At 38.2% G+C, this 27411-nt stretch overlaps 2 protein-coding genes, 1 non-coding gene and 2 pseudogenes across 5 annotated transcripts; 2 read left to right on the plus strand and 3 right to left on the minus strand.

Moving 5' to 3' along the window:
* The first annotated feature begins 51 nt into the window (after nt 1–51).
* Nucleotides 52–1739, plus strand: LOC148729504 (uncharacterized; annotated as a pseudogene). Its single transcript, XR_016002379.1, has 2 exons — nt 52–278; nt 545–1739. The product of XR_016002379.1 is annotated as an uncharacterized LOC148729504 (transcript).
* On the minus strand, nt 1505–5156 carry LOC111324113 (uncharacterized). Its single transcript, XR_016002374.1, has 3 exons — nt 4910–5156; nt 3011–4649; nt 1505–2564 (listed from the first exon to the last, which is right to left on the minus strand). It is a non-coding gene; the product is annotated as an uncharacterized LOC111324113 (transcript).
* A 5202-nt stretch (nt 5157–10358) lies between these two features.
* Nucleotides 10359–20986, plus strand: LOC148729505 (uncharacterized; annotated as a pseudogene). The gene is made up of 5 exons (XR_016002378.1): nt 10359–12116; nt 18102–18172; nt 18664–18770; nt 19451–19559; nt 20008–20986. The product of XR_016002378.1 is annotated as an uncharacterized LOC148729505 (transcript).
* LOC148729506 (uncharacterized) lies at nt 13857–17952 on the minus strand. Its single transcript, XM_088762862.1, has 2 exons — nt 17287–17952; nt 13857–16872 (listed from the first exon to the last, which is right to left on the minus strand). The coding sequence occupies exons 1-2, from the start codon at nt 17777–17779 to the stop codon at nt 16607–16609; spliced, it is 759 nt and encodes a 252-aa protein (XP_088618988.1). The 5' UTR covers nt 17780–17952; the 3' UTR covers nt 13857–16606.
* On the minus strand, nt 20338–26709 carry LOC111319474 (uncharacterized). The gene is made up of 2 exons (XM_022922238.2): nt 25954–26709; nt 20338–22492 (listed from the first exon to the last, which is right to left on the minus strand). The coding sequence occupies exons 1-2, from the start codon at nt 26648–26650 to the stop codon at nt 22182–22184; spliced, it is 1008 nt and encodes a 335-aa protein (XP_022777973.1). The 5' UTR covers nt 26651–26709; the 3' UTR covers nt 20338–22181.
* Nucleotides 26710–27411: the final 702 nt, after the last annotated feature.

A 27411-nucleotide genomic window follows, 5' to 3' on the forward strand; every position in this document is an offset into this window, starting at 1 on the left:
TGACGTAGTATACACTGTTAGAGTGGCGTTACTGTTCTCACCATAACCATAGTTAGTAGAGGGGACTGGTTTGGAAAGCCGGCTAACTTCAAAGGGCCGGCCTATTGTTTCGCTTTTGAGGTTGAACCGTACCATCACGTGACCAGTACCGTGCACACATCAAGATAAACATGGCTGACATGATCGATTTATTTTTGTTTGGAGACGATTTCGACGCTGTCTTAGAAATTTTAGATGAAGAAGAAATCGATTAACACTTTGAAGAAGCTGCCGATGAAGTAAGAGTTTAAATCTGCTCAAAATTAAATGTTTTAGCGTAAGCAAGGAAAAGATCACCCGTCACTCGATCAATTCTGATTTGTGCTCAAGCTTGAAACCGTCTTTTTATTGCGAACTAAGTGCGAAATACTTATCTTAATCAGCAATTTTATTATTATTGACCACTTTGTTGATTGTGCTTGGATTGTATCCTTATTTTTATAAATGAAAGCTAACTCTTAACTAAACGCTATCAACGCGAACTTTTTGTTTGCACCGATGACAGGTTCAACTCGAAAGCATTGTATGTCAACATTGCCACAAGAAATGCAAGAGCAAGAGTGGACTGAAACGCCACATAACTGTAAAGCACAAAGTTATCGAAAAGGAAGACCAAGGGAAACGACAGAGCTATTTAACAGTCGAAACTTATTCAAGGATTGTCGAGAAAGCCAAATTAAAATTGTGCGACTGCAAAATGTACCCACAGCTGAAAAAAGAATCAAGTCCTACAACTGCAACATAACATCAGAATTCTTTGAAATTCAGAACTTATATAACCGTTTAGTCAACTCTGGAAACGTTGAGAGATTTTATGCTGCTTTTTAATCAAATATTGCTTTGCATTCTGCGAAGCATTTTGAAGGATTATCAAGGAATGCTGCTACCCTACTTTCAACTAAGGTTGCTGACAGCATGCTTGCACATAGTGCTGAAGAGAAATTACTTGCAAGTCATACGTGTGTTTCATTGACTAAACTGTCCGATAAAGAAAAAGCTGGACTACAGTACATTGGAGGTTCTGTACTCCACAAGCTTTACAACAAGCATGCAATTGTAAAGAAATTATTAGAAACTGAGCAAGCATGTCTGTACTTAAGGCTGGGAAATTAGAAGACCCTTCTGCTATGAAACAGAAGTAAAAGTTTGCTCATTTTCTTTTGCAAAGGACATAATACAGAAACACAAGATAAAACTAAAACAGCTGAAATCAAAAGCACTTCGCAAAGACATCATTAGACCCTCCACAGGAACTAAGGCAAAATTAGACTGAATTGCTTTTAGTAATTATCATTTATTATTTAGGACAACTTCAACATACATACCATATTTCTCTGCCTATAAGCTCAGGGCTTATAAGCTCGGGGGGGGGGGGGGGGCCTTATACGTGGATCAAAAATAATTTCAGTTAGAAACTATAAACTCTTTGGTGCAAAAATGCACGAAAAGAACATTAGAAACATGATAAGAAAGACAAAATCTTTATCTATTAAGTAAAGAACAGGTTCAGTACTACTTGTGTGTTTACTCTTTGTTTCGATCTGAGAAGTACTCCTGTAGCTGTGGCTTTAAATCAGAATCAATGCATTTAGACAGTGTGATTTCCATAATATTATAGGCATGAGAAAATAGACCAATCAGTTTGTAAAAGTTGAAATTCAAAGATAAAAGAAAAAAATGGGCTTATTTTTTCTACAGACTATCAAATAGTTTGCCTATTTTTTCACAGTCATATGACAATCACTCTCTAAAAATCTCACTGTTTTTTTCTTTTGGGAAGAGGGTCATCAGTCACATTGACCCATGCCTTGCTTTTGTCTTTCCTTCCCCTGGTATTGCCAGACTGGCATGATATAGATCGCTGTATTCGAATGTTGTTGTCATTGTACCCAAACATTCTGATGTCTGGATTGTCACATCTTCTTCCATGTTTTCTTTGACTGCCAAAATATTCTTCTATGGGATCTTGACAGAATCTTTCAGTTAAGACATATTCAACACCCTCATTAAGAAGAAACTTGGTTGCTTCCACAACTGAATAGGATGTAATCTGTAGACCCTCGTATGTCTGCCAAGATATAAACATTCTATTTCTGGCATTGGCTGTGAAATTCCCAGGTCGGTTGAGTGTGCATTCTTTCCACTGCTTAAGATATCCAAGGAACTCATCTTCAAGCCAAGGGAATCTTGGATCATCAGTGGATGTGTAAGGAGCAAGGAAAGGTTTTCTCTTCCTCTGATGTTCAATTTTACTGCGTACATTTAAGCAATCAAAGAAAGAGTCAAACATTTCACAAAGCTTCGCTGTACCTGCTGTACCAGGAGGGCCAAATGATCTTAAAACAGCTGCCATTGATGCACTTAGCACTTGAGCTGCCAGGCTGACACGCATGCTGGAGTACGAATTCAGCTTAACATGTTCATATGTAATTCTAGGAAGCAACTTCAAGCCATTCTCTGCATCTTGATAAAAGATTTGGGTGATGTGCTGCCATAATAAGTAGTGACCATCATTCCACATATACCTGGAAACAATAATCAGTCAACATTAATATGTATGCAGCAAATCATTGCCAACTTACAATATCATATAAGGAGTTATTAACAGCAAAATGTAAAACATATATAAATGCAAGATAATAAGCAGATGGGATTTCTTGTGTGTAGATGGACAGCTGCTGTCCTTTGCTGTCCCAATAACAGTTACAGATATAAGATTGCCCATTTGGCAATTTAAATTATCCCAAAATGGCTTTTGATTAGAGAAATTTAGAAACCTGGATTAAAATTTAACCCTGGGTTAGAGCTAATCGGCCTTTGAACAACTGGGCCCTGATCATAACCATTCTATTGGCTGTTGGACGTAACTGCTGCCCCTATTGTTACTGGGACAGCAAAGGCCAACAGCTCTCCGCCTGCACAGTAAAATTCCTTTTGCTTTTTATCTTGAAATTGTTTTGTAAACTCATACCTGGTACAAGTACCAGATTCAGAATGATACAGACAGTTTCTTGTGGTCTTTACAAGATGAGGGGCATCTGAGAAGAAGTATATAAACCTCTGTGGTGCAAACAAATTGATTGTGCGATAGCACACATCCTTGTCAGCATTTCCATCAAGACTCTTATGCATTCGGTAGAATCTTCTATTTGGTGTGGCTCCATCTGAAGTAGAAGCAATAACCCAGAGGTTACAGGTTAACTCCAAAATAGCAACAGCCTCCCAGAACAATGGCATTATCTGGGCAGAAGTAGCTCCATTGGTAGAAAAGTGGGCCAAGCAGAACTTCAACTCTGTACAAACACCTCTGATGAGGAAAGCAAGAGCATGAGTTGCAACCTCATCAAGTTTTTCCAGAGCTCCAAAGTTGACATCAGGGTCACCAAGATCCACATATCCAATCAATTCGCCTGTGACCTTATCAAAAACAAGATTTGACATGATTTTCATTTCGTCAAATAGCAAGACAACATATCGTTGCACATCAAAGTACTTGTCTGTTAATGCTTTCAGTTCTTCAATCACATTCTCATGAAAGCCCCTTTTGGGTCTAATAAAGTTTCTATAATCCCGCAGTGTTCTTTGGCTTGGCAGTACTAGTATCCCACTTTTTCTTATTTCCTCGTAGCAAGATGGTGATTTGGCTGCCAATGACAAACAATAACGAATTATCATTGGGTGATATCTGACACCAGTTGATGTGCTGTTGTGGAGTTTCTTTTGTTGTTGCTAAAATAGGCTCATGAATGGTGTGATCTCTGCCTGACCAAGTATATCAGTCATGTCTTTACTGAGTTCATGATCAATCTCAACACTTGATTTCTCGATTTCAAGTTTCATTTCTTGAAGTTTCTTTTCAAGGGTTGCACATTTCAATCTTTGCATCTGCAAAGTCAGTTTTAATCGTTCTGGAGATGTCTTAGAGACTGGGGTATTGAGATGCGCTGGCTTAGCTAGTTTGTTCTGCTTGGCCCTTTCTTTTAGCCGAGACTCATGTGAATATCCATAGCAACAAGCACACTGCTGGCCCTCATCCTCTGTTAAAATTTCACACCCTCTCATTCTCCAATACTGCTGGTGTGGAAATGAACTATCGTCGAATAGTGGATCGACAGATTTCGGGATGATGTGGGGTATTACAGCATTGGATAGTTCATGTGGAATTACTCCAGGACATATGGAGTGGCTTTCAACATCTTTCACAAGGTCAGAAACTGTGATATTACTGACTGATCTTAAATATCTAGAATACAGTTCATGGTCTTCAGGTATGAGCCATCCAAAAATTGAAATTGTGTATCCCAAACTGTCATCTATCATGATTTCAACTTCTGGCAACAAAAAGGTGTTTTTTATCTTTCTCAGCAATATTCTGTCATTTAACTCTTGAACTGACCAGTCACTGAGGGTTTTCAAAGGATGAACTCGTTTGCAAAGTTCTACAAAGTTACTATAACAAGCATTCTTTCTTTTGGTTTCAGGCAAGTCCTTCACGATCGATAGCAGTCTTCGTGGCGCTAGCTTTTCCTTTTGGTGGCTTTTTTGGGGCATATTTAGAGTCGGTAGAGAACCAAACTTCGGTCTTTTCTTGGTCATCTTTGAAGACACGACTAAAAGCAAAGTTAAATAATTTATCTATCAGTAAGAAAGGCGGAAGAGCTTTGGTTAGTACAAGACATGTGTTACCATCACGGAACACAAAAGTAAACATCGTCAGTTCCAAGTTATAAACACACATCTGATGTTTATAATCCCCTCTACTAACTACTAACTACACATACACCTTCGGTTGTGCTGTGCCGCGCACAAAAATCCTACATTCCATACTGGTAAGCACCATACACACACAAGCTTTAGTCTGAATACTTACCAATTTCTATATCATCAAGAGCGAAATGCTTCTCGCATGTAAAGACTCTATCGCTGTCAATTTGTTTCTGGAAATCTTTGTCTACTTCTCTTGATTTTGTGAGTTCATTCAGCCAGTCTGCTCTCCACTTTTTGTATACTTCGTTCCTCGGAGCGGGAAGTTTCCAAATGCCTATACCTTTCGATCGCCTGCACGATCCACAGCCAACCACGGAACAATTATCGCCAGGCATTTAAAACTTAATCTAGAGTAGCTTTATTACGATTTACAACTGTTTTTTCTTTTTTTATCATAATAACACCGAAACGAACACAAGACAGCGTACCGTACTCAAGTGACAACCGGCGCCACATCTCAGTTGAATCCTGTGCTGTGCACGGTATTGGTCACGTGATTTCTAAAAAATCGAACAATAACCTCCTCTTTTGAAGTTCACCGACCTTCCTAACCAGTCCCCTCTACTAACTATGCCATAACCAAACTCCTTGTTTACGGGAAGTACAATCATTTGATCTCAAAGCAGAGACGTGCTGGTAAAGGTGGTAGCTAGTTCATTTTAAATGATATCTAGACTAAGCCAGGCCGAGTGCTAAATCCAGAGTGTATTCAAGTATATTTTTTTTTGGCCTTCTCAATTTGGATTCATAATTTGCCGTTAAGTGGCTGTTAATTGTAATCCGCGTCGCTCTTCACTTTTCTTTTCCTATTTGTTTTTGTTTTCTTTTTTAAAAAATATCAGCGCAAAATTCTGAGTTAAACCTATAATAACCCCCCTCCCCACCCAAAAAAAAACATTTATCATACTGCATTGATTCATCTCAAATTAGGAAAGGTCCATTTCCTATCGCACCCGTATTTCATCTGTATTTCGATTTGCCGCGTAGAATAGAGGCTGGGGAAACATCATTTCATTGCTTGTGAGACTTCGGTAATGCTTTGTTCAATAGCATATTTACTTTTCATCTGAAGTGTAAAAATAGTTACGGCGATTGAGGAAGAATGGAAAAGATGTTGATGCGATTTTTAAGCGTACAGGTTTTTTGATAGTGTTATATTTGTTTATTTTACTGGAATTTTTGAGAAAAACGAAAGACCCTTAATGTCACGAAAACAAATTCTCCGCTCGAAGGTGTACGTTGTTTATCGAGGAACTCGTCATTAATCATTATCGCCGGGGGGCTGGAGGATTTTGGGGAGAATCACATGGCATTTAGGGGAACGAGGCAGGATCAGTTGCTGCCAACAGAGTATGAAGTAGGAGGACCATAAAATATTGATTTCCAAGTACCTGTCAATGAACGGAAAAGTCCTTCGATCTCCCCTCCCCGCCCAAGCGATAAATAATGACCGGTCTTCCCAGACACGCCTCGAGTGCTAATTTTTGCTAGAGCTGATACAACTTTACCATTCTTCTCCTCACTGTACTGACACAAGCTGTATGCTTTCATAACAACGCTTAATAAGAAGTTCCCTCTCTACAATTTAATAAAGACGGCTTCTTGATGAACATATTCCCATTATCTTTCAATCCTGAACCCATCTAACACTCATATGGTCTCTTTCGCAGTCTTTTTGTGTCTTGTCACGCAACGGAAACCATTGCGTGACAATAAAACGTTATGTTACCAAACAATGGTTGTGAAGAGGACTTGTCACTTTTTGCCCTCAAACTCATCATAAAAACTGTAAAGGGATCCAACTGGGGGCAAAGATCGAGTAGGGCGCGGCCGGGGCGTGACACCTTTGTCTTCTTTTCGTCGAACTCTTCCTATTTTAATGAATAAAGGCTGATAGTTTCGAAAGAAACTGTTTGGGGCTGCGTCGGTGGGAGTAACGAAATAATTTGGATATATCAACAAAGTTGAAATGGTAAATTGGCCACCGTAATGATTACAAAAGCTGACGTTTCGAGCGTTAGCCCTTCGTCGTCGCTCCGACGAAGGGCTAACGCTCGAAACGTCAGCTTTTGTAATCATTACGGTGGCCAATTTACCATTTCAACTTTGTTGATATATCCAAATTCTTCCTATTTTAATTTACGCTTAATTATGCTGTTTAATACACATGCCACTGTAACATCAAAATAGTGAATACTGGAGAAAGGAGAAAGAAGAGGCGACACGTGCATGAGATGGGTTGATTCCTCTAGGGCGGATTGTAATGTTACAACATAATTTTAAAAAAAAAGTAAAAATATACAACATTTGTACCAAAATAGTCACGTCACTACAATCTGACAGTGTAATTGGTATGCGTGTTCTTAAGTATACTCCTGAAAATACTCATATGGTAAAATATCAAAAAAAAAGTAAGACATGTAATATCGAACTTGCTGTCATCAGTCAGGTTGTAAAATTTATCAATTCATCTAACGCGAGTGTTCAATTATTAATCTAAGATTTAAGAAGAGGTTATCGAAAAATTATGCATTTGGACCTATTGCTTAACCATTCTCAGTGACTAAAATTTAAACAGTTATTCAAATTTGTTAAAAAAATTTTAGACTGAAATGGATGTAAGTTTTTCTCCAGTTTCCAAGAAGCACACCATAGAGCTTTTCAACATACTGCCTGATGTATTGAGACTATATTCTGCAGTTGAATTCTAAGAAAATAAACAGTTACATTTAATATGTACCGCAAAGTAAAATGGAGTTAGATTGATGAACGAAGGGAAGTTATAAAAAGAAATAAAGTAAAATAAACGATATACGTGTACTCTATTACAGCTGCATAGATCTCAACTAAGTCATCGTAATGCTTATTTTCAAGGACATAACAGTCTGACAGTTTTCAATTACAAAAGTAAAAAGAATGGCAACAGTTATCCGTTAAGAAGGAAGCTTTGTTTAGATCTTAAAAAACAAAACAAAAACAATCGAAACAAAACAAAACCAAACCAAAAAAAATTCACAGGACGAATGTTCTTATTTCAGTGCCTTTAGGCAAAATCTAAAGCAGTCTTAAAGGTTGAGTAAAGCTTTAATCGTCTTTAATTGTCAAATGAAATATCCGAAAGCTAACTCTAACCTTCAATGAATCTTTAATTGAACATAAGTTTAACTTTAGTAGCGCAAATCTTTCAGTATCCTTTAAGTGGTTTCTTTTTTGGCACAAAAGAGGGTGTTTCATTAAAATACATTTAAGTTGACTTTAAGGTGAGATTTAAATGAGTATAGCTGTTCTGACATCTTTAATTCATGCATTAAAGATAGTCTCATTGTAATCTGAACTGTCAACAGAATATTCATCACAAATCAGCCAACACTTGCACTGATGAGCCAGAAGAGCAAATTTTGTTTTACGTGCAGCAACGTGAGCTCACAATTCTTTCTGGGGTCGAAACATCTTATTGAAAGCGACGGTTTCATTTTTGCATCTCCTTTAAAGAGCGCATGGAGTGCGATGACAAGTCAGGAAATGTTTTCTGCGCGCGCTTTAATGGCTTCGAATCACGTTCAACTTTCGAAAGGCATAAGCGGAAAGGTAACGGAAAGAAATTAACAGATACTTTCGTGGCGACTTCAAATTCCCGTGATTTCACGAAATTTCAAGTTCATCTGACTATGAAGGTTAGTTAATTTGAATATAAAAAAAGTCATGTGTATGTATTGATACATACCTACATATATCTTTACGTCTTTAATTATTACATGAGAACATAACCGCTATTGAACGTTGCTTGAGACGATTAACATTGAAACTTCCTCGCACTCAGTCCCTGAAGATTTTTTGAGGTCGGAGTTGTCTACTGCCTGTGGGGGCATGGACGCCCCATTGAGAAAGTACCTTCGTAGACTATTGCGGCAAGTTTGTAATGTTTCTGGTTCATATTATTTGCCTTTGTTTTCTTTTGTCGTGTGGCTTATTTCTTTCTCCGTATTAAATGTAAGGCTTACAATCTTTCTCCTTTCCAGGAATATTGATTAAAAAGCCTGAGGTTTGAATCCTCACATGCGTCCACCCAGAAGTTTGTCTTTCTGCTCTGCTATAAGAACGTTTGGTAGCGATGTTAAATAAATTGAGGTTTGAATCATCACAAAGGTCCACACAAATTTCTTCCTCTGCCCAGCTGATAGAGCAGATGTTCCTTATGAATATTGACCCAGCTCTTACTTTTTTTTGTCTTCCAGCTGATAAGGTGATGCGCAATTTTTCTGAGATAATTGATTTTTGACTGATATGATATAAACAATTAGTTCTCGTGGCCCCTCTCAAGTTAAGCTACAGTCACCATTCCGTTCTGCAAATGCCATAATTTTTTAATGTTGTTCAGTTAAAAAGCAGATACTCTCCAACCTGGCTTTAGTCCTTTTGTATTCCTTTGACTTTGAATGTCAAGGGTGCCGGAGAAAAGTAAATCCCCGCTTGAACACAGACACAGTCCTCTGGTGGTTACAGCCGAGAACCGACTTGTCTAGCCTCCGGGTTTGAGACCTATTTAACGGCTCAGTGCTCGTATCAATCAATGAAAATAAAAAAATCATAAAACATAAAAATAAAAACGATACGGATACATCATTGCCGAGGTACCAGAGGGTAAGAACAAAGTATGGGCAATCTGCACTGCACCTCTCCTCGAGACGCGAAAATAGACAAGCACTGAGAGGAGCGCACGAAACTCTCCTCACAGCTGGGATCACCTTCTCTAGGCTGACTGCAGGAGGTTCGAATCCTCGCAAGGGACACAGATTGCAATGGTTTTTCTTTCACTATCCTATAGATGATACCATTAGCTTTCTGTGATCCATCTTGTCTGCTGGGAATGAAATGTCTTCTTCTGAAACACTATCCTCAAGCTGAAAAAGAAGTGTGCTTGAACTAAATTTGCAATAGCTATAAACTGAAGCTAAACTCAAGTATTTGTTCCTGACAAAATTCCATGCAAGTGTGACGTAAATTTGACATTTGCTTTACATTTACCTTGCTCATTGAGCAAAGCTGTTCATTTGCTATAAATTTGCATTGGGATCTAACAAAAAAAGAAATAAAAACCCTTATTTAGTGGCCATTTGCCAGTTCCCTGAGGGTGGCCCATTTACTGGGTTCAACTGTATTCAGAATAAAATTTAATGTAAATGAAACTGGAATTAAATGTGATTGATCTATTTACCTTTGCTAGAAATCCGAGGGAAATAATAATTCAGGCCACAGGCCTGCCAATCATCCACTTAGAGGCTGATTACATGAGTCAGGCTGGCCTGCCCACATAATGCCATCCTAGCAAAGAGTGAACTCGGCTCATGTAATCCACCCTTACTAAAACAACTAATCGGACAAACAAAAGTGGCAGGCCTCTGCCTACCACAGACATAACATTTTATTTTCATAAACACTGCGAACATATATTGCACAAAACTAACAAATTATTTTGACTTCGGCCGAACAAATTGTCTACAATATAAATAATGTGTTCTATAGCTCATGCCTCCAAAAATCAAGTCAATAAATCCTAAGAAACTGTCATTTACAATTAAACTGAATAAATAGCTTTATTAATCAAAAGCATTGGTATGCAATTAAAGAATGGGTAAAAGAAAGACTTCTGTCACTTGAAAGCACTGATTTACAAGATGTGCCACTTTTTCACCTGCCAACTTACAAAATGCCATCGAGAAAGCTTTCTACACCCATGTTACTGTCACAATAAATGGGAATTTCAGAGAAATAATTCAAACAATAAAAATGAATACGTAATAGTTTGTGTTTCCAGCACTCTATAAAGGCAACAAAAAATAACTGTCTGTATCAAGCATTACTATAATGAGGTTAGCACTTTTGGTTATTCTCTGTAGTTGGTCTTTTTCTTTCTTTTTTTTTTTTTTGTATATGTATTGTGAAATTTTTATTTTCATGGATCAGTGTAAATTTTGTTTCATATATACAAACAATGTTATTTGTGGAAATCTCCCTATGAAGCTGACAGACAGTATTGATTTTACAGAAATACATATTAATCTGTTGACTTCGTCCAAAGCTTCAATTCATACAGGGTGACAATTTTACATACACATTGGCAGTACAACAAAAGCACTGACTGACAAGATGTGCCATCTCATCATCTGCCAACCTATGATGTGCCATCGAGAAAGCTTTCAGTGCCCTTGTGGGAAAAAGTCATGGCAGGAAAAGAGCAGATTCCTCACTCCCTGAAAAAAAAAAATACAGAACCTAAGAAACAGTGAACAGCTTCAAATATTTAAGCTAATAGCGCTATCTACTGCGAGGATCGTGCATCATACGTATCTAATACCGCAGTTCAAAATATATAAACTTCATATATTTCATTGTATCTGATTTATCACTTTCACGGGTTTATTACGAATCGACTTAACGGCCTGCTCCCAGTTGGCTTGTTAGCTCAATTGGTAGAGCGCTGCACTAGTATCGCAGAGGTCAGTGGTTCGAGTCCCGTACAGGCCTCATTTTTTCAGGTGTGATTTTCGCTATTGCTTAAATTAGCGCTATCTACTGCGAGGATCGTGCATCATACGTAAATTTCCTTTGTTACAAGATATCCTTGACCTACACACGGCTACATTTTCAGATATATTTTTAACTAACCCTTTTGAAACTTTGGTATCGGTATGAAGCTGTTTACTTGAACAAGTAAAGTTCGAACGTGTAGTTCGTGTTTTCCCGCCTTTCTGTTTCCTTGCTTCCAATTACACTCGAGTCTTCATTTGTACTGGCCAGCGTTAGCTAGGCACAGTACGATAAACATCACAACGAGGCAATATGTCAACAGGAGGTCGTTGTTTGGTTTTAGAAATATTAATTCGCGCGCTTTTTTGAACCTCAATATTCCGTTTGACTACTTTGTTAACAAAGCATCACAAAGCATCCGAGAGAAGCACTTGTAGTGTGGTTATTTTACCGTTAATTCGTAGTTAAAGCAAGTAAGAAAAGAATATGGCGGAAAGACGATTGCACGATCAAAACCATGATGTGGTTCCAGCGGCGAAAAAAGGAATAAAGTGTCCGACGATTGCATTGTGCTGCTGGAGGAGTTGATCCGGAGCAATCACGCTCTGGCGAGCGAAAATGTAAAGCTTCGGCAGCAGCAAGAGCGCAGCAACAAAGAAAACTCTGAAGCGCTTCAGCGGATCGAGGGCCGTCTTCAAACTGTTGATAATGCAGCCAACGTCCGTCGGCGCCAAAACAGAAGACAAAGGCGAACGACGGGAGTAGTTCCACCGGCTTGTCGAGTGAGTAAAAAAAAATAACTGATAAGCATGAATAATGTGATATGTGTTCATAATTTGCTTGAATCAGTTCTGTTTCGTGGAAGATTATCTTTTATGTTCAGTACATGTTTGGCGCGCGAATTATATGCATAATTAACTTAATTATTTCGGCGGTAATCATTTGACATGATTAGATGTGGTTACAATTACTTGATAATCCTTTACCATAAACAGGTCTACCAGAAAAGTTTTTTTCCTCCCTTTTGTTTCAACGAGAATTATCTAGTATGAAAATTCATTTAATCATTTTTTCTCTTGGACCCTTTTGACCTTGCCTGTTTTATTCACATATACCCCGTTCACACTAATAAAACATGTCTAATTAAACAAAGTTTAATGAAACCCTGTTTCATAAACCCTGGTTAACTGATTAACTCGTTCACACTGAACAGCAGGAGTTGACAACAACGCAGCCTCATGTTCATGCTCAGCCTCGTGTTCGTGTCAGTAAAATGTTACAACATCAGATAGCCACAACATGTAAAGTGTAAACAAAATGACGGATGGGCGAAATATTGTGCTTTTGTTTTGGAAGAGCCAGAGAGAAGAAAGCCGAAAAGTCGCGGAAAATCGCGCAAAGCTGTTCAGGAAGCGACTCTACCGATACCTCCGCCGCAGATGTCTTGTGTCATCTGTATTTTTAATGTGGTTGACGCGACAACTATTTCAATGCGCCCCAAGTTTACGTGGAGTTTGGAGTAAAAGCAGGTCTCAGTCCTTTTGGGAGGAGACCTGCCAAGGCTGGAGCGATGATGATTGGGTAGAGAACTTCAGGATGTCGAAGGATTCGTTTGAATATCTGTGCGCTGAACTATCACCCCATATCGCGAAAAGGAACACGAACTTTCGTAAAGCCATTGCAGTTCGCCTTCGCGTTGCAATTACTTTGTATTGGCTTGCCGACTCCGCTCGCTACAGAACTATTGGAAACTTGTTTGGCGTTGGAAAATCCACCGTATGTACCATCGTGAAACAGGTATGCGAGGTACTTTCAGGTATTCTTCTTCCTCGGTATATTTTCTTTCCGCAAAATCAGCATGAAGTACAAGATCAGATCGATGGCTTTAGAGGTCGTGCGGGGTTTCCCCAAGTAGTGGCCGCTCTTGACGGTTGCCATACCCCTATCATTGCACCTCTCCAAAGTCCGGAAGATTACGTGAATCGAAAAGGATTCCACGCAGTAACACTGCAGGGATTGGTTGACAGCAACTATCGTTTTATTGACATTTTTGTTGGATGGCCGGCGAAAGTTCACGACGCGCGGGTATTTAAAAATTCACCGCTGTTTTCCCACTGTTGTGCGAGGACTTTCCTACCGCTTCAATTATCTCGAGTCATATCAGGTGTGAGAGTTCCACCCTTGATAGTTGGGGACTCTGCATATGCCCTAAGCGACTGGCTAATGAAGCCGTATACTGATAATGGGAAGTTAACGCGAGAACAAGTGAATTTCAACAAGACTCTCAGCATGACAAGAGTGGTGGTGGAGAATGCCTATGGAAGGCTAAAGGGTAGGTTCAGAAGAATTGCAAAGAGGCTGGACCTTAACGTTGAGACTGTTTGTCTTGTCATTGCTGCCTGTTGTGTGTTGCACAACTTCTGTGAAGTCATGGGTGAAGACTTTAATGAGGAGTGGCTGCAAGGTGTGCAGCTCCATCTTGGTGTTTACCCAGTCAATCCAAACCAAGGACAAAACAGGAATGCTGTAGCCATCAGAGAAGCCATCAAGACATCTTTATTGTAATTACTGTGTGAATAGCCTCCCATGCAGACATTGTTTTGGCTTTTCAGGCAACCTCTCCTAACAATGTCTGCTTGGGAGGCTAAAAAACAAAACAAAGTGGTAACTTTATTACCAACACAAATTACGGTGCAGACCTGTGTTAAATTTTGCTTATAAAACTGTTGTAGCTGGAAATTCTATGGTCATGCAAGTTTAATTAAAGAAAGATTTTAGCTATTACATGTACTTTGTGAATCCAGAAACCATGATCAATTTAATAATTTTGGACTTTGACATTTTAATTGTGTATTTACCAATCACATGCAAGAGAAAACCACACATAAAAAAAGCAATCAACACACTTAATTACCATTTAAAGCTGGCTTGAGCCACACCCTGATTTATCTCATTTAGGGATTCTTTTCAATCTAGGGAATTTTTTCAAATTTCAGAAGGGCATCTTTGCCTCTTTATTAAAGACTCCCCCCTCCCGCCCTAACCAGGTACTTACATTCTTATGACTATAAAACATCTTGCAATCTTGCATCCTATACAGAGCATTTGCTATTTGTGTGGGGGTTAAATCTTACATTGAATAGTCATTTTGAGCTGTTGTAGCTGTTTTGTTGCATTTGTTTTATAATAATAAAGTATTCTTAAATCAACAATATACAGAAAAAGAGTACTCTATTCTGATTATCAAATTATAGTCTGACATGAAATAATTTACTATTAACTGAATTGAGGTGAAATCAAATACTTAAGAGGGTATATCAGTTATGGAAGAGTACTATACATACATGAAATACTAGATATGAATTGTATGAAGGCCTGAAAAAGTTTGTTTTCAGCAGTAAATTTTTAAAAAATTCATACAGACTGAATTTGTTCCTGTGAAAAAGCAAGACATTGAAAATCACAAAAAAATAATTCATGCCAGACTGTTAGAATATTATATCAGCTGGGGCAAAGTAGTCACATGTAGATTGAATTATTTTACACATACTTTTGCTCTGTTTAGGTCCAAATATTTAACTCCATGATGTGACACAGCCCCTTTAGTAACTTACAGTTAATTCACAGAATTTTCATCCACCAGTAACTTGAAAAAAAACTCTTGTGAAAATTTATTTTAAACTGACTTTGAAACCTTCTCTGAGCCTGCAAGCAGCTGAGAGCAGTAAGAAGAGGCTGTATTTCTTACAGTACATTCAACACTTCTGACTGGGAGAAGGGTCGTATGATTGATAATTATTCTAAATCAAGTGTATTTTCAGGGAGTAACAAGAATGCCATAAATTGCAGTTTCAATAGTGTAAGAATTTTGTGTGTCCCACTCAAGCAGAACTTGATTCTTATTTTTGTACTCAGGTTAGTTCATGTGATTTCTTGTACGTATATATACAGTTTATAGGCATGTATATGTTGTAGTTTAATTTTATACTTGGTTCAAATTTTATTTTCCTTTGTTCTTGGTCATGTTCAGCTCTCTGGTGTTTTTAGCTACTTAGTTATTTCAGGGAGTTGGTAACCCTAAACAAGTTTATCAAATCAGTTTTTTACAAATGACTGTAATTCCTAAATTATGGAGTAATAAAGTTGTTGTTGTTGTTCATGTTAATGTATGATAATGAGTTTGAAACAAAGGAAAATAAAATTTGAACCAAGTATGAAATTTAACTACAACATATACAATATCGTCATTGTATTTTGAGGTGGACTCTTGACGAATTGCAATTCCTGCACATGAAATAAGCAAAGGTCTATTGATTCTGTATTGACTACTACATTTGTAAATTGAGGAATATTGGAATTCCCTGGGAGTTAGATTTAGAAAAATAATGTGGAATAAGTTCTGAAATCACTGGAATTCTTAGTAGGTAAACAAAAACTGTGGGAAATTCTTCAATAATAGACACATACAAAACATTAAGTGTATTTCTTGGGGGAATCCCATGTCTGACCCCCTACAGTGGCCCATAAGTGCAAAACACAACACAAACACTGAAAACACAACACACATAAACTGAAAACACAAAACACACACTAAAAGCACCACAAACTTATTTGAAACGCAATACATTTATCTGAAACACAACACACAACTAACAACACAACACAACACAAACACTGAAAACACAACACACACAAGCTGAAAACACAACAGACTTTCCTGTGTTTGTGTTGTGTAGGTGGCCCATAAGTGCAAAACACAATGTGTTGTGTCTCAGATAAATGTGTTGTGTTTTCAGCTTGTGTGTGTTGTGTTTTCAGTGTTTGTGTTGTTAGTTGTGTCTCAGATAAATGTATTGTGTTTCAAATAAGTTTGTGGTGTTTTTAGCGTGTGTTTTGTGTTTTCCGTTTGTGTGTGTTGTGTTTTCAGTGTTTGTGTTGTGTTTTGCACTTATGGGCCACGGTAGAGGAGATACACTACAAATGTGCACAGACTCGATACTTAAAATATCCGTCCAACATTAAAAGCAGGCTTAGGAAACCCAAGCTTGATATTTGAATAGTATTGAAAAAGGCGTTTAAAAATATGAGCCAATCATTTGAGCAAAGAATCACAGCGAATGAACTAACGATAATGCCGTCAAATTAAATAAGAAATATAATTTCAAGGAATGAACGTTTAAAAATCGCTCATAAGCTGGTCTAATTTTTTTTCGAACGGCTCGCACAAAATGACAATACCGAACTGGAAACTGACGCCTGTACTTACTAGGTTCTACTTATGCAGAACCTGCGCCACTTTCAGGAGAAATTCTTGATCCTCCTTCCTTCGCTTCTCCGCTCTTTCTTCCTCTCGCCTCTCTCTTGCCGCTTCAGCTTCGATGAAGCTCTTGTCAGCCGCTTGCTGATACTCCATAAAGGACTCAAACATTTTGTCAAATTTTGTAAAGACATCAGAGGCGATTTTCCTCTTTTTATTTGCCTTTAAGACGGCCGACTGACGGGATACCGGCTTCTTTGTTTCATCGGCTTCGGTTACACCTGGAGGAACAAGTTACATGGCGATTGCTTAAACATGAAAGCCAAGAGAGACATAAAATATGATAAATTGACTTTTGGTTCAGTTATCTCAATATTACACTGTACTATACGGATACACCTGTCTCTTATCTCCTTGTACGCATTCAAAAACTCTCCAAACGTATTGATTGAATTGATTATTACTTTTTTTGAGATGTCAGATTTTAGAGTTTATATTGTAGATTAATAATTGTTGTTAACTAGACTGTTGTCCCCAATATTAGCTTGTGCCTGTGCTGCTAAATATTTTTGACACTGAAATAAAGTTCTTGTTTTTGGTTTGTGACGTGACTTTTACAGACGACGACGGATGTTGCTTTTGAACACCATTGTATTGTCTGGCCCTCCAATCGGAGAGCATTTTATAACTCTTACCTGTCACCGCTGTTACACAGTTGAAAGGTTTCTCAAGGTTTTCGGACCTTTCGTTGCTGCTGCCAGGGATGTTTACGTTCGGCTCAACGTTTTCTGCTTTTGTTTTTTCTCCATCACCGTCGCCATCAATGGAAATTGTTGCGGACTTTATAATCACCTTTGGTTTTGTACATGGCTTGTCCGACATTAGCTCGTCCACTTCGTCGAAGAAAGCCGGCTTCTTCTTTGGTGTGGCATTTCCCGTCTTGGTGCATTCGTCTTTGTAACTTCTGTACGCGCTTATCAGAGTGTGAATTCGTGTCTTGCAACTGCTGTCGTCTCTGTCTTCGTAGCCTGCAGCTCGAAGATATGCCGCAATTTCTAGCCATATAGGCTTTTTTCGTGTACATGATTTTAGCTTAAGCTGGATATTCTCGTCTCCCCACTTTTCAAGCAACAGGAGGGTTTCTTTATGCTCCCAAACTCTTCCGCGCGTTTTGGTTTCTGTCGCCATTTTGAATAGGTTTTATCAAACACGATTGTTAAACTACCTGACGAGGTAGTTTTGTTAAACACGGTTTAAGACGCGTTTTCTTAAACGCGCCCGCAGTGTGAACGGCTAGTCCTCTTAAATATGTTTATCAAAACAAGTTTAAAACATGTTTAAGCTTTGGTGTGAACAGAGTAATAGATGGGTAAGGTTAATTTTTAATTGTGCTTGTGTCGATTGCTCTACATCATCTAGCCTTCAAACAACCAGGGTTTTTAAAAAGCGTGAAAGTAGAAATAGGACAAACGTGACAAACCGATTGTTGAATTTTTTTTCATTCTTTTAGAGAACTGTGAGGAGAATGTACAAACTCCTTTTGAAAAAAGATGACTTTAGTGGTTTCTATCTTGACGAAGAGTGAGTAATATCTTTTTAGATTCAGAGATATTTTGCTTTATCTTGATTGAGCGAGGAAATCCGAGTCTAAGCTGCTGCTTGAAATATTGAGATGTTATGTGAACACCTAATGGTGGTTACAGTCGAACCTCGATTATCCGGACTTTTTCTCTGGTCCCGTTTTTTTCATGATTATTAATGAGCTTTGATCTTCCAAACTTTATGAGGTAAAAAAATTCAGAGATTATGTCTAAATTCAGGAAAAGTGCGTTTAAAACATTGCCTCCTCCGCTTTCAAAAGATCGAGCACTCGGAGAGTCATCGAAGCAGATTTTTATCTTCATCTCTTTTGTTTACATTATTTTCTCATTAATATTCATATTTTCGATTATCCTGACTGATTACCCAAGTCCCAACAGGTCCGGATAATCGAGGTTTGACTGTACTTTTGTCTTAGTGTTAATGTTGTTACTACAGAATACCAGGCTTAATTGTATTTGTTTTTGTCTTAGAATAAATTCTGACAGCAACAAGATCCTTTTTGAGCGGACAATAGAGCAGGCAATACATCAACAAGGAGGACTTGAAAAGTGTCCTTGGACAAAAGAAGTCATAGAAGGTAGCTACCAATAATCATAGCACATGCATTTCACTTTTACTGGGGTGTCATTACATTTTGTGGGTGAGCATAAGGATTTTGCACTCAAGCATATTGATGCATATCTCCTTTATAACAACTTGAGTTTTATTGAAGGCCTTGGCTTGAAAACATCCAGGCAAAATTGTGCTCAAAGTTGGTCAATTTGTCTATTGCCCAGCCCTTAATGATACCCCTGCTTTTAGTCTCTACCATCAATTCGTGTCTTTTACCATTTTCCCCTCAACATAAATGTCATCATAAAACTAGCATTCAGTAACACAGTTAGATACCCTGAAACCTCTAATGAGCACCTTCATTACATGGTCAAATTTAGGACAAGGGGGGGGGGGGGGTTGCATTTTATAGTTTTTCCTAACTTACATATTAACTTTCCCAAATGTTACAGAAATTTAAATATGTTGCAAACTGAAATTTTCGGGTTTATTTCTTGTCTCTAGATCTGAGACACTTCAGTGTAGATCCTCAAAAAAGCATACTTTACACCTTAGCAATGAATCACTAAGGACATACTAACTTGGCAGATATTCCAAGGTGGCCTGCCATAAATTATTATAAATTTGAACATTGTCATTAATTTATGTGGGAATCTTTTTACAATCAGCTTCTCATGGCATTTTCATAATCATTTCTTTAAACAGCTGCTTTACAAATATATTTCAAATATGTGTGAAAACACAGAAACTGAAGAGTGGTAACCACTATGAGGCTCATAAACAAAAAACCTGGAAGAGTGGTCGCCAAAGAGAGGTATTTATTGGCTAGGATACTATTTTGAACATTTTACTTTTCATATACCCTGCTGTTCACAAATGATGGGGTCTGACAGATGTTCAATGTTACCAGACTGAGTACACCCTCAAGTACACTTGATCAATGGGAGGGAAGCTATTTCCCATTGAATGTCTTTATTTTGGCACTTCAAAATTGGATGGCTTTGAATATAGACACATCTAAGGGACTATGTTCTTATTAGAGAAATTGTTAAATAAGTTAGGTATTCTGGTCTGTATCTAGAGCCTCCCAAGAAAATCTTTGTAAAATAAATTTGAAAAATATTAAAATGTGATGTGAGATAAATGATAGTTTGTATGCACCATTTGATGGAAAAAAAAAAGGACAAAGAGACCCTATATTATAACATGCTTAAGAATTAACACCCTTCTCATGCCTGTTTAATTTTTCTATTTTTTTTTAGAAGTTAATGAGACAAACTACAGCCCTGGAGCTGGTCAACTGGGCCAACCAGCATGAAAAGGGGAGAGCAGCAGAGGTTCTTGTCATGGAGGCAATGAGCAGTGAGGAAAGCTGCTACGAGGATGACGATGGAAATACCTCAAAAGTAACAAAATACTCTGTGCGTCACCTTCAGTGGGAAAGTAGGAGAATGAAAAAAATTGAAAAGAAACTTGACAAGGCTTATAAGAAAAAGCTCACTTCAAGAGCTAAAGAGAGAATCCGCCCAGGGTTTATGGGCAACCTTTTCCGAGATGCCCACCTACTGAACATTTTCCAGAGTGGGCAATAATACAGTGAGAAAATTGTTTTACTAATCAATGAAATCGAAAATGTACAAAATATCAAGCCAAGTCTAGAATGAGGTTATTTTGCATGCCTGCATGAGGCTTCTTTTTCATTGAATAATTATGGTCTCATCTAAAGTAAGTGATCATGAATTCTTCAATGTTAATAAATTTCCTCCACATGAGATACTTTTTTCTATATAGATGTACACATCATTTTTGTATATCAAAGTTTCAGCTGCATTTTAGAGTAAGAGAACTGTTTTCTATCACTTGTTTACTAAAAGAAATTAAGGTATATGATCATATTTAATAAGTATTACAGTTGTAATAATGTAGCAAATAACTGAGAGTTATTGCAAATTTAAGTCGATTAAGAAAATTTTTCTGAATTTTAGATTGATAGGTTGAACTTATATTTTTATTGTTAGACAAGTATCATTTCAAATCACATTTCTTAGTAGCTGGATTTGAGAGTACAATTTGTGAATCAATAGCTTTTTGTGTAGTTTGTTACTACAGCTAGTTATATAATTTGGGTATTTGTCATACTTTTATAGTGGTAAATATTCTATTACCTGCTTGACTAAGATTATATTATACATTGACGAAAGTGAAACAATTTTAATAAAGTATGTCAATCAGTAATTCAAACATTTGGACATCTCTTTTTTTAATTATGTATGGGGATCGACTGGGATATCCTCAGCTTCATTGTAGGTTTATGTTATCTCAGGGGAACAAATGAGTTTTGAACAAAACTATTTCATCACTGCAATTTCAAACACTTTGTTATTACTTGAATGTGTGATGCTTCTTTTTCTATCAATTGTAAGGTTGCCCAAAATATCATAAGTTATTGGGATATAAATGAGGGTGTGATTAAGCAAATCAAAAGTCAGTTGAAAGTGAAACCTGCAGCTTTTAGAGGCGCTTAAAGGTCACTTAATGATGAATGTTAACAAAACTTGAAATTTAAGAGAATCAGAAAGTACAACTAAAGATGAATTACAACAAAACCTGTAACTTTAGGCTGTACTTAAAGGGAAACAAAAGATTGAAGAAACCTTTAAGATGCATTTACAAGTGGAAGTTTTGGTTGACTAAAGTTGACTTTACAAGAATTAAGAGGATTCCTAAATTCAATTAAATGGTTATTTAGGTTTGCTTTCATGTGATCTTAAAGTGTTCATGAAATGGTTATTTAGGTTTGCTTTCATGTGACCTTAAAGTGTTAACTAAATGGTTCCTAAGGACACTTTAATTGACTTCGGAAAGTTCAATTAAAGATACATTTCAGAACTTTCGTATGTCACCTAAAGATGACTTAAATACTTCTAATGTTAACCTTTAAGTTACCTTTAACGAAACTTAATTTAGTTATTTCATCCTGTGAAAAACAAAGACAAAAGAAAGAAACAATGAACAGCCATGACTCTTTGGTATAGTTCAGGTATAGGAAGTCTGATAATTAGATTGGACCCCCCTCATGAACGACTAAATCAGTTCTATATCAACCTCAAACGCTGTGCTTTGGCTCCAATTATGATAGCGACAGTGACACAATCTGTGAGTCGACCCTTTGATCTCTTATTAATAGCTTATCGAGCGAGAAATGGAGCAGGGGGGGAGGGGTGGAGTAATTAGTTGGCAATGTGAAGATTGAGGCGAGATGGTTCTCTGTTAGCTGGAGAGAAGTCGACTGAGTAGTGAAACTGGGACGCTGATCTGCAAGACTTTTCCAAGAGGCCCTTTTCAAAAAGTGATGATTATGAAACTCATAAATTAAAGCTCTGAGGACATCTTACTAGCCTGATAGCCCGTAACATGGGAAAGAATATTTGGTTTGTCATTTCTGAAGTTCAAACACTTCGTAATCAGTAACTGTAAAATTTCCACTTCCCGCGAGGAATGTTTCAGCAACCTGTCCTGTGGGACACTGATAAGAGTTGCCGAGGCAGGCGAAACTTGAACTATTTACATTTGCGTCCCCTGATATATACAAGTCATGCCCTTCACCAAACGTCGGTCCACAACTTGTCTCACAGTAGATGGCGTGCTCGTGATTGTCAAAAAGCTGCAATTTAGTTGGACCCAGTCCATTGGTGTTAACCATGCTGAACAAGAACGCTTGTGAGCACCTGAACCACCTGCCAGAACCTATTGGTAAATCAGAAAAAGCACTTCAGATTTGATATTTGTATTATTAACATAAATAATGTAAATATAAATTTTGGAATACGAAATCAAGACCACTGCTAAAAAACCGGCTATATCACAATTCATTGTGTTTACTTATACGTCATTCACACCAGCCAAATATATTTCGTTGAACCGGTTTAACTTAATGAGCATCAAAAACAGAGAACTTATGAACTGAATTTAATTTCCATAGGATCCAAGTAACCACTAACACGCATTTTCAATGTACTGAGTTTACAGCCGATAAACATCGGTGTAAGAAGCTTCTAAGAAGAAAACCAAATTTAAATCGTGTTTGACAAAACTATTTTAAAACATGTTTAAGTTCTGGTGAGAACTAATTTTCTTTACTACTGGTTTTGCAGAGTCATCTCACTGGTTCAATTTTATAACGAGAAATAAGACATACATGTCGGGAAAAGTGTCGGGACAAGTGTAGGCTCGATTTCCACCGCTCTCGTCCGGTCTTTTTTGTTCCTCCCCGAGAAGAGAATGAGGTTTGGGGAGGAGCGCGGGCTCCATTTCCCGAACAGCGGCTGATAATCGAGCATAGCTAGGACAAGTGGGGATATGAAAAGCTTAGAATCTCTTAATATACGTAATCGTTTTCTCGTCGGCCAGAATACAGAATTTTATGACGTTCTTGGATAAAGCATAACACCAAACAAGCAGTAGTTATGAATTCAAAACAATGGGCCATCATTAGATACATATTCGAGCTGTGTTGATGCACCAGCCTCACTGGATACTGAACACGACTCTTCTCTAAGAAAATTAGACGAACTAAGCGTATTTTTTTGGAGTATTACTTTCCAAAAATTTTTTTATTTGCTCAAATCTTCAATTTTCTGTGCCCAGTCAAAATACGGAAAATCGGTCGCCATCTTGGCTCATGACCGAGTTTAAAGAGGAACGGTTCTAGCGAGTAATGTGACGTCAATTCGAGAACACGAAAGTCTGCATTTCACACATTTTCACTTGTTTGAGAAGATTGTAGTCGATTTTGTTGGAAAATATGCGTTTTAAGACGGACATATACAAGAAGCTCAGTTGCTCGCCATGTTTGTTAGGGCCGTGTGACGAAGCTTTGCTTGAGGTGAAAAGTTTCAGTCTCAGCACACAATGTAAGAGAAATCGATCAAAATCTCCGCAAAAATCTCACCGGAAATTATACTGAATACTTTCGCAGGTATCACAAGAGAACGTGTTTGAAAGTTTGCGAGGCTCGTATAAAACACGATGGTTGCAGGCGTTGATATGTCGCCTTAAACGTTAAACGAGATGTAAGCTTAAATCTTTCTAGATTTCTTGTATAATTTGCTGTGACTGAACTTTGCCGATCCCGTGAAGTTATTTCGTCGCACGCGCCACGCAAGTATGTCGAGCAACTGGCGCTTACGCTTACGTAGCTTTCTGTGCACGCCAAAATCTAACCTTCGCTTTGTAGTAAAGTCTTTCACAATATGGCCAAGGTTGCAGAGAAGGTTAAGTTCGTGGACGACCTTCAGCAAGCGCTTAGAGAAAGCTTAGCTGTGTTTCCGAACAAAAACTTATCGAAAGCATCGTGGGAAGGAGAGATGTTTTCAGACAGTTACCGAAGGGGTTTGAAAAGAGCTTAATCTTTCAACCGCTGCCTAGAGTGTTCAAATTCTTGAGCTCGAAATGCTACGGATTCTCTTCAAGTCCCTTGGTCTTTACCATTTCACCTCTTTTATCCATTGTTGAGGACCAAGTTAAATAATTTTGATCATTGGGAATCGATGCTGCTTTCATTGGGGAAAACAAAACCAAAGACCAAGAAATATTGGATGGAAAGGCCGGGTTTGCTTTATTGTAAATGTCAGCTTATTACAGGGTCATCTACGCACATCTGATAAACAAAAGTTTTCATGCTTAGCTTTTCTTTTTTTTTTCTCAAGCGAAGATTGGATTAGATTTTGGCGCGCATAGAAAGCTGCGTAATTATAAGCGCCAGTTGCTCGACATACCTGCGTGGTCCGTGCGACGAAATAACTTCACGGGATTAGCAAAGTTTCAGTTACAGCAAATTATACAAAAAATTTAGAAATATTTAAGCTTACATCTCGTCTAACGTTTAAAGCGACATATCAATGCCTGCAACGATTATGTTTTATACGAACCTCGCAGACCTCTAAACACGTTCTTTTGGGATACCTGCGAAAGTATTCAGTATAATTTCCGGTAAGATTTTCGCGGACAATCTGATCGATTTCTCTTACATTGTGTGCTGAGACTAAAATTTTTCACCTCAAGCAAAGCTTCGTCACACGGCCCTAACAAGCATGGCGAGCAACTGAGCTTCTTGTATATGTCCGTCTTAAAACACACGAAAGGACTCCGAAGCACACTTCACTCTGATTGGGCAGAAAAACACAAAAATTTTGTGGCACCAATCAGATGCCAGAACGACTACGACCATTTGGAACTAGTCTTGTGAGACAATGTCCCCAGGGGCTCTTCTGCTCTAACTTGAAATCGACTCACAGCCCCTGGGTCTCCGAGGATGGATTTGACGTCATATTACCCGCTAGAACCATTCCTCTTTAAACTCGGTCGTGAGCCAAGATGGTGGCCGATTTTCCTTATTTTGACTGGGCACACAAAATTAAAGATTTGAACACGTATAAAAAATTTTTGCACAGAAATACTCCAAAAAATACGCTTATTTCGTTAAGTGAAAAAAATTTTGGGGTCTAGGTGCACTTTCACTAAAATTACAGTAGTTCGAAAAAAATTAATTAAACGATGGTGTGGTTAGGCATTCTTCGGACCTTGAAACTGATATGCTTTCACAAAGGTCCAATCCAGTACAGGGGCCGGGGGGAGGGGCTAGAGCGTCCTACGAGACGAGACACCTCCTGTACATTAAACTACAGATATGTTTAACTTGTTTTCTAGTGCCTTAACTAAAACATAAAAATAACACATTACAGGACTCGACCCTAACGGTAGCCCACTAGCCACAGACTAGTAGAAATTCAGTTTTGGCTAGTGGTTTTCAATTTCCACTTGCCAGTTTGGTTAATAAACAAACTGAAATTGTCGTAAAATCTAAAAACATTTAAGATATCACTAGCCACTTGGCTAGTAAGTTGAAAAGTTAGTGTCGAGCCCTGCATTAACCATGGAACACCTTTGAAAATCGTCTTGAAGGAGTTCTTGAACGTTATTATCGATCTTGTTCATCACTTGCAATGTGTGTCATTATTCGAAGAAGTTTGAATGCAATTTGCCAAACTAAGTCTAATAATATTTCATTTTGATTTCTTTAACCGTTTAAATATTTTTGCTCTCTCTATATAGTATCCTTCAAATTGAAATTGAGTTTAAACGCCGGCAAAAATTAAACCACTCAAAATAATGTTATTTAACACGTTACGATCAGCTATTATACTTACTGTCCCACGATTTTTCAGAGAATCCTCCAAAAATGTAATTTCCGCTCTTTACAATGGTGACAGTGGGCCCTCTGTTGTCACATTTGGAGTGAAACGTTTGAGCTTCAAAGCCATCTCGGGAACCTCTGAATAGAAGCTTCCATTTGCCGTCTTGTGGAGATAACCAACGATTTAACACGCTTCGGTGCTCTTCATTCGTCAGTATCACGGAATCTTCAAAATACTTTGGTTCTCTAGTATTTAACTCCTCCAGTATTCCTCGGATCTGGTAGAACTTCGCTTCAGCTTCGAGCTCTTTGAGAAATGTTGCGCCATCTGGTAAAATCAACTCCCCATTGCGAAGATAATTGAGTATAAACCGGAAGTGAGTTCCATCTCGGTCGATGAAGTAAGCGCCGTCTTCAGCTGGCTTCATTTCAAACTTGCCCGAAAACATGGCAGCCAGCATTGAATTTGGATCTTTAGTAAGCGTTTGAAGACTTGTCGTGAAATGGTGGCCGCCGACATTTAGCTTTACAGTCGAAGAAAAGTGAACATGTTCCAACTTCTTCGACATGTCGTCAATTGCTTCTCGCTCCTGACGAAGTTTTACTGCTTCTCTCTGAAATATTTCGCATGCATCTTTAAAGAACTTTTCTGCATCTTCCAGTTCATGTTTTTGTTCTTTCTGGCCCTCTGAATTGGTGTTTTTACTCATGATTACCTTGATCACAACAGTTAAATTGAAATCGAAAGGAACAGTCTCAAACACCCCTAGACGATCGCAAAGGACGATGAGAGCAGCCATCATGACATTGGAGTAATTGCCAACCTCGTTCCCAGGGTCTTCCGTCTTCCCGCCCTCGAGCGAGAGCTAAGAGAGACCCTGGTTTAGGCTGGTCACGTGTTAACAGAGCAAAAGAAAATTCCCTCAGGGACGAGTCGTTCCTTTGCTCGATTTTTTCCCTCATTTCCTTTGTCATCTTCAAATCGACGCTATTGTTGTCTAGGTCGCCATGTTTTATAGCAGCCTTCAAGTCGCTTCATCTTGGAATAGGTATTGTGACCTCAATTTAAAACTCAAACAAGTCCAGTGTTTAGAAGCGATATATTCGGGCAGAGATGTTGGGGCCGTTTTACCGACGGGATACGGTAAATCTTTGATTTTTCATCTTCTTTCTTCATTCTTCTTCGAGAGGTTAAACAGTCAACAACCTGTACCTTCTTTGTCATTTCGTCCAGTTGTTATTGTTGTTTCGCCCTTGAACGCCTTTAATAAAGATCAAATAAGAAGGAGCGCCCGGCAGCCGTAAGTTTATTTGTGATTAAATGAACACTGGCATGTCAACAAAGGAAAGCGAACAAGAACGCGCAATCGCATGCGGATAATTTTCCACTTCTGAAGGAAATAGAGACTAGGAAAAGAGAGATCGGTTAGACGAGCACAAAAAAATGTGTGTACGAATTTTCCTGGTCTTG

This window comes from Stylophora pistillata, chromosome 6, assembly GCF_964205215.1.
Source record: "Stylophora pistillata chromosome 6, jaStyPist1.2, whole genome shotgun sequence".
NCBI classification, from domain to species: Eukaryota; Metazoa; Cnidaria; class Anthozoa; order Scleractinia; family Pocilloporidae; genus Stylophora; species Stylophora pistillata.